General features: G+C 42.9%; 1 protein-coding gene across 6 annotated transcripts in view; it reads left to right on the top strand.

The window, feature by feature from the left end:
* CTDSPL2 (CTD small phosphatase like 2) overlaps positions 1-2,660 on the top strand; it is a 127,558-nt gene extending 124,898 nt beyond the window's left edge. For all 6 annotated transcript variants that reach the window (XM_029574686.1, XM_029574687.1, XM_029574684.1 and 3 more), the window contains one exon: positions 843-2,660. In XM_029574686.1, the coding sequence (XP_029430546.1) occupies positions 843-908 (66 nt within the window). In that variant the 3' untranslated portion in view covers positions 909-2,660. The remainder of the gene's footprint in view (positions 1-842) is intronic.
* Positions 2,661-13,078: the final 10,418 nt, after the last annotated feature.

Below are 13,078 nucleotides of genomic sequence, written 5' to 3'. Positions count from 1 at the left end.
GCTAGCAAGTAAGTAGTACTGGTCCAAACAGACAACCAAGTTGTAATGTTCTACATCAGCATAATATAAGGAATCATGGGATTGTATCTCCTGAGTCGGGAGACTATGCAGTTGTAGGATTGGGTCATTATCTAAGGGATGTTGTAAGGGCTACATATCTGGCAGGTATGAGGAATGTCCTGGTAGACATCCTTTGCTAGTCCTAGAGACGGGCAAGTTCCTGGAGGAAAAGTCCATGTCTTCCTCCTTTATATTTGAAAGCATCCCATAGTTGTCTGCCTACAGCAAGACTACTTGTCTTCAAAAACAGTGAAATTACTTGTCTGAAATGTTTGATCTCTGATAACTCCACACAATCCACCTTCCTCCCCTTTTATCTTTGCTAATTGCTAAAGAAGGTGGCAGTTGGCGTGGTGCTCTTTGGGTCTTTGCTAGGCCATGCTCTTCAGATACTCTGTGAATTTGGCTCGCAGGATTCCTGACATTCCATGTGGCCTTCCAAGAACAAATATGTCTATTTCATTTTCCTGATTATTCATTTCTATTGTGTGAACCCAGGGCTGGCACTGCCATGAGCTGGAGCTTCCAGACACTGATAGCATGTAGCATCCCAGTGCCTCAGACTGAAGCAGCAGTCACCAACTAGGAGAAGGAGAGAGCTAGATATTGTTATAATAAACTGAGCCTATGCTTAAAGGCTTCCTGAGGAGTCTGCAGTAAAAAGTCAATAATGCAATAAGTCAATAATGCAATAAGTCAATTGCTCCCTGATATAAAAACCTGCTGTCTGAAGTGACAGATGAATATTGTACTAACACTTGTCTTCTGTTTTTCCTCCACAGAACGAGGATGTACGGCCTCATATCAGAGACAGATTTCGCTTGCATGACTTGCTACCCCCAGATTAACCAGCAAGACTTGTGTGAAATCACTGAGGGGGTGGGGAGACAAAATGCAGGACCCTTTTTCTGGACTACAACAAAAACAAAGCATTGCCATTACTGTTGAAATTTTTGTAGCCCGTCTTTGCTTTTTCTTATCTTTGGTGCCCAACAATAATGAAAGGGTAATGCAGAGAAAGTTTCCTTCTCTCAGACTGGATACACACAGAGCTAGGACAGAAATGCTATAGCCAGAGAGGCTGCACACACCGAGGGGGCTGCCGTGGACTTTCTCTCCTCTGCTCACTGCTACAAAGTGGGATTGTAGCCACTTTTCTGATTTCAACAGGAATGGCCAGTAAAAGTTGTTTTTATTTTCCTGTTCAGGTTAATAATAACCTTTTTACATTTTTGACTGGTATTAGAATAGCATTCAATATGCATTCCTTTTAGCTGAGGCGCTTCATAGATTTTTTTTCTGGAACTAGCCAAATTTTATTAGTTTTTTTTATTATAATATTATTATTATATAATTGAATGGCTGTTTTTCTCCTGCTTCGTCTGCCTGCATACTGTATATTTGTTTAAAGAATATTCTCTAGTTTTAGTCCATGTAAGTTCTATTTAGAAATTACCTGCATTTATATTTTGTATCTGTAATATTCTGCTGTAGTTGAAATCTTAAAAAAAAAAAAAAAAAATCAAGTGATGGGGTAGAAGAACCTAAGATTCAATGATTGGAAGAGAATGGGAGGATGAGCTATGGTGGCATCCATACTCCGAGGTACAGTGGAGCCACCCAGACCTCGGGCCGTGCTGTACATGCAGCTGCCTTTGATTCCTCGTAAGAATGAAGTATTCTGCACAGTGAGCTCAGTATTTCATGTTAGGTTTTTAATTTAATTTCTGCATAGGTGTTACCTCCTTTAGGGCCCATTTTCTGAGCTCACTAGCCAGCAGCAGCCCCGCATAATCTGAGATGAGTACACTCCTGTACCCTGTGATGCCGTCGCAATGTCGTCATAGTGCTTCTGGCTAGAGTCTGTGCAAAATGGTCTTTAAGCCTGGGTACTATTGCAGCTCATTCTAGAGGGAGATATTTTTATAAAAGGGTATAATCCCCTCCCCATTGAACAGGAAGGATTGAGGGGGTATCATTTCTAAAAGTTTAAAGCTTATTTGCCTCTTAGCTGCAGTAAGGTGCCGCAGGCTTGAGCTGCTTTTCTTGTACAGGAATGTCCAGGGGACGGCACTTTTTCTAAAGAGACGTTTGATATTTTGTATGCTTGCTCAGAGAGTACAGTACAGTATTGGAAATTAAAGATGGACAAATGAGATGTATGTCAGCTAATTTTTTTATGTATATTACCTGTTTACTTGTACAACTTTATTGTACAAATTACATGCAGCTTCATTTTCAAATGAGTCCTTAAAATAAGGAGAAATCTTTTTAGGAAAACATTTAATTTTTGTATTTTTGATTTTAAAAAGGCATGAGTTATGTCAACTTTTTCAGTGTATTAATGAAGATTTTAACTTCATCAGGTTAAGTGGTTTCTTACTATATTATCTGTTGTGTGTATAGTTAGCACATTGTGTCTCTGAACTGTTTAAAAAAAATTCTAGCATGTAGACCAGGCTTGTTTCTGTGGAAAAAAATGCTTATTCATTTACACAAATATCATGAAAGATTTTCTTTAAAAAAAAAAATTTGCAATTCAAAATACTGATTTTTGTATTAAAAGAGAAGGTATTTTGCTTGCAGTAAAACAAATCCAGCAGATTAATTTTAGTGGGAATCTTTGAAATGTATTTATCTCTAGGGCATCAGGGCATCTTTACACTGTTCGACATCTGTCTGTTGAAATAAACTGTACATAACATTACCTTTATAAATGCTTTGCTGCAAAAGTTTGATCCTCGCTTTTCCTCCCCTTTTTCTTTGGTGAGATGAAACCTCATCTGAAAGCAGGTTACCTGTACAGAGCCGTTTTTATTCATCAGTAAAGCAGCAGACCATGGTGCTGACCAGGTTTCTATAACTGATTGCCAGTTTCTGCTGATTGCTACAAGGTAGCTGTATACATTTTATTTGAAAAGAAAATTAAATGCTAAACCTAGGAAATAAAACAGAAAAGGATAATAAATGAATATTTTTATATTTTTTGTTCTTGGCTTGAATGAGTGGAATTAGTAACCATTCGACGTATACATGTTACAAGCAACAGTTCATATGGTTTTTTTTTTTTGGTTGGTTCCCCTGCTCTATTCTGGAGCAAGTGATAGAAGAGAATGGAGATTTCCAGCATCTGTGTTCTTGTAAAAGCACTTCACTGCTGCCTCCCCTGTCAAGTAGCACTATTAACATGTACAGCAACAGGGTTTCTCTCATATTATTCGGTGTAGTCTGCTTCTCTTTCCATGTGTACTTGTGCAATGAAACCAAGGATCTTACTCTAACCCACAGTATTCATAATAGCAATGTATTTCTGTGCATATCCAAGACACATTGTATATGATTTTCTTAGATTGCTCTTTGATATTATTAGTAAAGTGTCTGTATACATCATCACACTCCCTCAGGAGCAAGGATCATCACCTTGAGGAAAGCAACATTTCAAATGCAACATGATGGAAAAAGCAGGAAGCGCTGTTACCAAGCCAATTGCAGTCTGTTCCCTTAAAGTTGGACTGATTGGAGGTATTTTTTAATTCCTTTTCCAGAATCCATACTTTCCTCAGGTCTTGGGAGAGGGAGCTTAAACTGAAACCACTTACAGCCTCAGATCAGATGTGTAATTGTTGGGCTTACACATGCTGACTTGAAATCATATGGCTCCTTTCACCACAACTTTTAAAAGCTTCTTTAGCAGTCTGACATGATATATATTTTTTTATTTTTACACAGAATCTTTCTCAAAAGATTTGATTCCAAATATTCTAAAATTCCTTATGCAAAAAAATAGCAATTGGAGCATAAGAACATAAGAAATTGCCATGCTGGGTCAGACCAAGGGTCCATCAAGCCCAGGATCCTGTTTCCAACAGAGACCAAACCAGGCCACAAGAACCTGGCAATTACCCAAACACCAAGAAGATCCCATGCTACTGATGCAATTAATAGCAGTGGCTATTCCCTAAGTAAGCTTGATTAATAGCAGGTAATGGACTTCTCCAAGAACTTATCTGAACCTTTTTTGAACCCTGCTACACTAACTGCACTAACCACATCTTCTGGCAACAAATTCCAGAGCTTTATTGTGCTTTGAGTGAGAGAGAATTTTCTCCGATTAGTCTTAAATGTGCTACTTGCTAACTTCATGGAGTGCCCCCTAGTCTTTCTATTATTCGAAAGTGTAAATAACCGATTCACATCTATTCGTTCTAGACCTCGCATGATTTTAAACACCTCTATCATATCCCCCCTCAGCCGTCTCTTCTCCAACTGAACAGCCCTAATCTCTTCATCCTTTCCTCATAGGGGAGCTGTCTCATCCCCTTTATCATTTTGGTTGCCCTTCTTTGTACCTTCTCCATTGCAACTATATCTTTTTTGAGATACAGTGACCAGAATTGTACATGTATTCCAGGTGCGGTCTCACCATGGAGCGATATAGAGGCATTATGACATTTTCCGTTTTATTAACCATTCCCTTCCTAATAATTCCTAACATTCTGTTTGCTTTTTTGACTGCCGCAGCACACTGAGCTGAAGATTTTAAAGTATTATCCACTATGATGCCTAGATCTTTTTCCTGGGTGGTAGCTCCTAATATGGAACCTAACATTGTGTAACTACAGCAAGGGTTATTTTTCCCTATATGCAACACCTTGCACTTGTCCACATTAAATTTCATCTGCCATTTGGATGCCCAATCTTCCAGTCTTCCAAGGTCCTCCTGTAATGTATCACAATCCGCTTGTGATTTAACTACTCTGAATAATTTTGTAATCTGCAAATTTGATAACCTCACTCATCGTATTCCTTTCCAGATCATTGATATATATATTGAAAAGCACCGGTCCAAGTACAGATCCCTGAGGCACTCCACTGTTTACCCTTTTCCAGTGAGAAAATTGACCATTTAATCCTAATCTGTTTCCTGTCTTTTAACCAGTTTGTAATCCACAAAAGGACATCGCCTCCTGTCCCATGACTTTTTAGTTTTCTTAGAAGCCTCTCATGAGGGACTTTGTCAAACGCCTTCTGAAAATCCAAATACACTATATCTACCGGTTCACTTTAATCCACATGTTTATTAACCCCTTCAAAAAAAATGAAGCAGAAAACGACAAACCTTTTCCGTCAGGAAAAAAATCAGCAGAACCAGGGGTCACGAGTTGAAGCTCCACAGAGGAAGACTCAGAACCAATGTCAGGAAGTATTTCTTCACGGAGAGGGTGGTGGATGCCTGGAATGCCCTTCCGGAGGAAGTGGTGAAGACCAGAACTGTGAAGGATTTCAAAGGGGCGTGGGATAAACACTGTGGATCCATCAAGTCTAGAGGACATGAATGAAGAGTGGGTGGCTCACGGGAATGACGGCTACTGCCTGGAGATTATACCCTTATTCAATAAACATATACATGGTTAATGCAACTCCAACATTGCTCTGTTTCAACGGCAAGAGGAAGTGTGGGAAAAAAAGGATTTGCATTCACCAAAAGCGGGGAGTAGCTTGCTTGTTACGGCGGTTACTACCCCAAACTAAATAAGCCAGATACTTTACTTTCAATGCATATCCAGCATAGCTCTCTGCTTCAACGGCAGGGGAGAAAGTCTGATACTTCACGCATATCCAACATAGCTCTCTGCTTCTACGGCAGGGGAGAAAGTCTGATACTTCACTTTCAACACACATCCAGCATAGCTCTCTGCTTCTACGGCAGGGGAGAAAGTCTGATACTTCATGCATATCCAACATAGCTCTCTGCTTCTACGGCAGGGGAGAAAGTCTGATACTTCACTTTCAACACACATCCAGCATAGCTCTCTGCTTCAACGGCAGGGGGAACGTAGAAAGGTGGATCTATATACAGACAATAACCAACAAGGACTGAGTTACATAGTCTGGGTAAACAAAGGCATGGGTGTAGCTTGCTTATTGCGGCGGTTACTACCCCTAACGATGGTAGATATTCATTTGGATACAGTTCCAACACTGCTCTCTACATTAATGGTGCGGGTGGAAGGGAAATAGAACCAAAAGGTTACTAAGAGCCAAGAGTAACAGAAGTATGAGAGAAATTTTAAAAAAAAGTGCATAGCTTGCTGGGCAGACTGGATGGGTCGTTTGGTCTTCTTCTGCCGTCATTTCTATGTTTCTATGATTTGTTAGGCAAGACGTCCCTTGTGTAAATCCATGTTGACTGTGTTCCATTAAATCATGTCTTTCTATATGCTCTATGATTTTAATCTTAAGAATAGTTTCCACTATTTTTCCTGGCACTGAAGTCAGGCTCACTGGTCTAAGGTTACCCGGATCACCCCTGGAGCCTTTTTTAAATATTGGGGTTACATTGGCCAACCTCCAGTCTTCGGGTACAATGGATGATTTTAATGATAGGTTACAAATTTTAACTAATAAATCAGAAATTTCATTTTTGAGTTCCTTCAGTACCCTAGGATGCAAACCATCCGGTCCAGGTGATTTGCTACTCTTTAGTTTATCAATCTGGCCTACTACATCTTCCAGGTTCACATTGATTTCGTTCAGTTCGTCTGACTCATCACCCCTGAAAACCATCTCTGGAACTGGTATCTCCCCAACATCCTCATTAATAAACATGGAAGCAAATAATTCATTTAGTCTTTCTGCAATGGCCTTATTTTCCCTAAGAGCCCCTTTAACATACAGGAATGTTTCCCTAAATACTTTTTAAATTGTAAATGACCTGTAGGGTGTTGTCCCTGGAAAGGTGTGTTCCCTGTATATACACAGATCAGTCCAAACTGTGTTTTGCCTCCCTTCCAGCAGATGGAGACAGAGAAAAACTTGAAGAGCATCCCCCTCTTAACCTGGAGTGCCACCTGCATCTCTTCAGTATTTCTCTATCTCCAGCAGATGGAGGTGGCAAACCCTGCGGTCTTGCCCTTTTATTTGGGTTAAGGTAATCTCTTAAAAAAAAAACCCAACAAAACAAAGGATCAAGCAGGACAAAGCATATCCTCCCAGGGGCTAGGCAGGTCCTAGTAGGACTATCCCCACCTGGTAGCAGGTTTAAGGAGCTGGGGTTGGTGACCCCGTGGGACTCCTAAGCGGTAAGGTGCCTGGGGGGGAATACCGGTGGTCCGGTCCCTCTCCCCCCCCCTAGTATCCCCAGCCTGCTTAAAAAAAAAAGTAAGGAAGCAGCCTGTCAGCCTTTCTCTGAGTTTTGTTCTGTGCGGCTGCTGTGGCTATTTTTAATTCCGGGCTCCGGGTAGCTTACCAGCATTTTGTCTCAGCCGGCCGGTTTTCTCAGACGCTGCGATTTAGCCGCGACTCCTTTCTCACTTCGGCACCTCTCCAGGGTCACCTGATGCCGCGTCCTATACGTGTGACCTGTGGAGAGTTGACTTCGTGCCTCTCCCGCGCAGGCCTCTGCTCCCGCTGCCTCTCCAGAGGAGAAGACAGATCAGGGACCGGAGTTTCCCTCTAAGGCCCACTTAAAAGATCTCCTTCTCATGAGCCTCCGGCTGCTCCGTTCCCACTCAGTGTGGGAATGGCCATTTTGAATGCTTTAGCAGCACAGGCCACTGCCATTTGGGGGGGGGGGAATCTCCCACCCGATTTATCTCCCGTTCCTGGCAGTCCAGAAGATCCTTCAGAGCCAGACCAGGACTTTTCTGATAGCCAGCCCGATCCCCTGGTGGGGGAAGAGGGTGGAGCAAATATCTTTTCACTAAACTTTGTGCTTTTAATGCACAAAGCCTTTCTGGCCACCCAGGCTCAACAAACTGAAACTTCACTTCTGGGTCACCCTGAGGGGCCTCCCCAGAAGCTTTCTAAGCACCTGGACTCCCAGACCTCCCTTCTGTGGCTGTACCTTCCTCTCAGGTCTCACTCTGGATTCACACCTTGTCCCTTGGCAACTTGGAAGTTACCTGCTGTTAAACAAAAAGAGAATGGTACTGCAGTGACCCTCCTGCTCCCCTACTCTCTGCCCATGCCTGTATCCCCTTCCTGCCAATCCCAGTATCCCCCCTCCCCACCTATAATCTTCCTGCTCCACTCAGTGCCCCAGACAGTGCGAGTAGCATGGTTGGCCATGGGGGGAGGGACAATACCTACTTGAATGATACGACTGGCCGGCTGAGCCACCAGCCACATAGAGGCTAAGGAGTGCTTGCTCCACTACAATGGTGTCATGCAGCACTAATGCCCAGCCCCCTGATGAGGTGCGTTAGTGCTCCCTGGGCCTCCTGGCAGCCCTGGCTGGATTAGGGAGCGGAGTGGCTGCTCTCTTCTCTATATGCTTCAGGCTCACGTCTCCTCTTCCCTGCAGGCTGCCTGGAGGGGAGGAGCTGGATTAGGGGCTGCTGTCCTCTCTGTGTATTTCAGGCTCACGTCTCCTCTTCCCTGCAGGCTGCCTGGAGGGGAGGGGCTGGAGCAGAACACCACTGCTGCTCTACCTCTTAAACTTGAACAGAAGCGTCAGAACTGCGGTTCTAGGCCATTCCCCTACAATTTAAGCCCTGACTATTTACTTGGGAAAGAAGGACCTTTCTTATGTTCGTACATATTCAACCAGGGGTATTGCAAGGGGTTGGCAAAAAGGGCAACAGTCTTGGGCACCAAGTTGAGTGGCTTGCCAGAAAGAGAAGGGGCTGTTTTGGCCAGTGACTGCAGCTCCACTCAGTGCTTAAAGCGGTGTTAATTCCAAGACTAGGAAAGCTATAGATAGCAGGAAACGTGAATGAACCTTTTGCATTCACTGCCACAGACTCTTAGAAGACTGAAAAATTGACCTAGGATGCTGTGATTAAATAAGAGCAGCCTAACATAAACCAGGAAAGGTAACGTTTCTTATTGTGCAGTTTGCTAAGGCAAAAGAATAGATAGCATTAATTGAACAAGGGACTTGCAAGGCAAACCGATCTCACAAACCGTTGCTACAACAAACCCACAGCTAGCTTCTCAACTTCAATCTTTCAGTGCATGCTGTTCAGTTTGAAATAATCAATAATTAAGAAAAGGGCTGTTCTATTTGAAGAATCATAGACCAGGGCTCCCGCTAGATTGAAACTTTTAATAACTCCTCCTTCCCTCACACAGCAATGTGACTCTCATTAGTTTTGGCACTGGTCCTTTCAGGGAAGGTGCATGTTTCTGTAGCTCTTTGGCTGGCTGTAAGACAGAGAAGACAGGTGCTATTGGATCTGCTGTGCTGTGGAGAGGCCTAATGGTGAGAGCAATGAGCTACAAATCCCACCGCTGCTCCTTGTGAATTTACCCTCCATAGCCTCAGGTGCAAACTTAGGCCTGATTTACTAAGGCCTTTTTCCAGTTCTGTCAGTAAATGAGGTCCTTAGCTTGTAAGCTCTCTGGGGGTAGGGAAATACTTACAGTACCTGAATGTTATTCACTTTGAAGTGCCAAAAACTGGAATAAATTTAAAAAACAAAATCCCTAGAGGGTGAGTCCTCTGGGTCCAAGAGGTGACCTGAGGGGCCTTGGATTCACATTAGGTTGGAGATTCACTGTGTCAGGATTACCTGAAGTTAGAGCTCAGCATCCAGATAGCAGGCCCCTTCTTGTTTTTTCTTTCACTTGCCACTGACATTTCGAGCTGTTCTCAGTAGCTAAAGGCTATAGGTCCCAGGATGAGGAAGAGTCCCAGGCTGTCTGCCTGTGGGACACAGCTAGTACCCCTCCCCCTCACCCCATTCATGTCTCAGGTCCACAAAATAAGCCCAGTAATGTGACTTTAAGATAAGAACATAAGAAATTGCCATGCTGGGTCAGACCAAGGGTCCATCAAGCCCAGCATCCTGTTTCCAACAGTGACCAATCCAGGCCATAAGAACCTGGCAAGTACCCAAAAACTAAGTCTATTCCATGTAACCATTGCTAGTAATAGCGGTGGCTAATTTCTAAGTCAACTTAATTAATAGCAGGTAATGGACTTCTCCAAGAACTTATCCAATCCTTTTTTAAACACAGCTATACTAACTGCACTAACCACATTCTCTGGCAACAAATTCCAGAGTTTAATTGTGCGTTGAGTAAAAAAGAACTTTCTCCAATTAGTTTTAAATGTGCCCCATGCTAACTTCATGGAGTGCCCCCTACTCTTTCTACTATCCGAAAGCGTAAATAACCGATTCACATCTACCCATTCTAGACCTCATGATTTTAAACACCTCTATCATATCCCCCTTCAGCCATCACTTCTCCAAGCTGAAAAGTCCTAACCTCTTTAGTCTTTCCTCATAGGGGAGCTGTTCCATTCCCTTTATCATTTTGGTAGCCCTTCTCTGTACCTTCTCCATCGCAATTATATCTTTTTTGAGATGCGGCGTCCAGAATTGTACACAGTATTCAAGGTGTGGTCTCACCATGGAGTGATACAGAGGTATTATGACATTTTCCGTTTTATTCACCATTCCCTTTCTAATAATTCCCAACATTCTGTTTGCTTTTTTGACTGCCGCAACACACTAAACTGACAATTTCAATGTGTTACGCACTATGACGCCTAGATCTATTTCTTGGGTAGTAGCACCTAATATGGAACCTAACATTGTGTAACTATGGCATGGGTTATTTTTCCCTATATGCATCACCTTGCACTTATCCACATTAAATTTCATCTGCCATTTTGATGCCCAATTTTCCAGTCTCACAAGGTCTTCCTGCAATTTATCACAATCTGCTTGTGATTTAACTACTCTGAATAATTTTGTATCATCTGCAAATTTGATTACCTCACTTGTCGTATTTCTTTCCAGATCATTTATAAATATTTTGAAAAGTAAGGATCCCAATACAGATCCCTGAGGCACTCCACTACCCACTCCCTTCCACTGAGAAAATTGTCCATTTAATCCTACTCTCTGTTTCCTGTCTTTTAGCCAGTTTGCAATCCACGAAAGGACATCGCCACCTATCCCATGACTTTTTACTTTTCCTAGAAGCCTCTCATGAGGAACTTTGTCAAATGCCTTCTGAAAATCCAAGTACACTACATCTACCAGTTCACCTTTATCCACATGTTTATTAACTCCTTCAAAAAAGTGAAGCAGATTTGTGAGGCAAGACTTGCCTTTGGTAAAGCCATGCTGACTTTGTTCCATTAAACCATGTCTTTCTATATGTTCTGTGATTTTGATGTTTAGAACACTTTCCACTATTTTTCCTGGCACTGAAGTCAGGCTAACCGGTCTGTAGTTTCCCTGATCACTCCTGGAGCCCTTTTTAAATATTGAGGTTACATTAGCTATCCTCCAGTCTTCAGGTACAATGGATGATTTTAATGATAGGTTACTAATAGGTCTGAAATTTCATTTTTTAGTTCCTTCAGAACTCTGGGCTGTATACCATCCGGTTCAAGTGATTTACTACTCTTCAGTTTGTCAATCAGGTCTACCACATCTTCTAGGTTAACCGACGCCATCACGGAAAGTTAGATTGAAATATATATGAGGACTACCATCCTGCTTGTCCTGTGCGAAAGCAAATGTTGCTTTCCTGTAACAGGTGTTCTCCCAGGACAGCAGGATATTAGTCCTCACGAAACCCACCTGCCGCCCCATGGTGTTGGGTTTGTAACGTTTTATTATTTTATTTTTCGGCACTGCCTGTAGCTTTCAAACAAGACTGAAGGGGGGGACCCTACTGGCTGCAGGGTTAGTGCCAGGCTGGGCATGCCCAGTAGGGGCCAGTCAAAGTTCTGGAAACTTTGACAAAAGTGTTCTGTGATTGGGCTCCATCCTGTGATGTCACCCATATGTGAGGACTAACACCCTGCTGTCCTCTGAGAACACCTGTTACAGGTAAGCAACATTTGCTTTTTCCCTAAACCAAGGTTTAAATCCATATTTATGTGATCTCACCTGGTGATCACCAACACCAGACCCCAGTTTCTGCCAGGTTTTAATTAACTTTTAAACTTTAATTTTCCTACAGGCACTGTATAGGCAGCCTCTCGCTGACATCACTGTCCCAAGTCTGTGAGGACTCCCTTGGCCTGCACTATAATCATGCCGGGGCTTTGATTACAGCACTGACAACTGTCTACTGGCTTTAGCTGGCAGCAGCACTAGTGTGGCACCAGCCCCACTGAGTGGCATTTATCTATTTAAAAAATATTTTCGCAGCACATCTGGGCTCTCCTGGCTCCCGTGGACCCAGCAACAATTGGGCAGGTATTTATTTTAATTTTATTTGCCCCCTTTACACCCATACGGTATTAGGCCTATTGTAACAAGTGTTGGGTGTGTGCTTGACCCTCAGCAAGCTATGAGTAAACTATTACAATATAGTAAACCTCCCATACTAAATCAGCACTCAAATTATCAGTCCTTCCTATGAAAAAGTAATACTGCAAATATTGCACCAAGTCCTAAGATACCAATATACCTCCTGTTAGGAAAACGGAACAAGTCAATCAGCTATAGATCCCTCCACAGAAACTGCATGTTGGCAGAATACTTTGCCTTGATCACACATTCAGAACATAGAGAGACTGTGAGGGAGTGTATAGGAAACTAGGCATAGCTATCCCGCCTGGTTCCCCTTAAGATAGAGAGACAAAGGGAATCCTGGGTAAAGGGAGGAGCTCTTTCCAAAAGGATAAGACTTCAGGCCATAGAATGGATAGACAAGTCCCAGGGATCATGGAGAGAGTTCCCAAATGCTAAAACATGCTGTGTCTGAAGACTAACTGTTCCTTGAAGCTAAGGTGAGCTGTACTACTGTTTTGAGACCACAGTCAAGCTAGGCTGCTGTTAGTGCTCTCCTCCTCCAGTGGGGAGGAGTCAGCAATCTGCTGTCACTCACCCCGCCAGGAGGGTGGAGTTAGCAAACTGCTCTGCTTTTCTCTTGAAAGGAGGAGGCGTAGCAATCTGTCATGATCTGCTCCTCCAGAAGGGAGGAGTTAGCTATCTGTAGTGCTGACCCCGCCAGGAGGGCAGAGTTAGTAATCTGTAGCGCACTGCTGTTAGATGCTCCTGTAAGGAAAGGAGGTAGCAAGTTGTTATGGACCAACTACCCAGGG

The sequence above is a fragment of the Rhinatrema bivittatum genome, chromosome 13, assembly GCF_901001135.1.
Source record: "Rhinatrema bivittatum chromosome 13, aRhiBiv1.1, whole genome shotgun sequence".
Taxonomy (NCBI): Eukaryota; Metazoa; Chordata; class Amphibia; order Gymnophiona; family Rhinatrematidae; genus Rhinatrema; species Rhinatrema bivittatum.
Note: the sequence above shows the minus strand (reverse complement) of the source record. Positions and strands in the feature narration are given on the sequence as shown.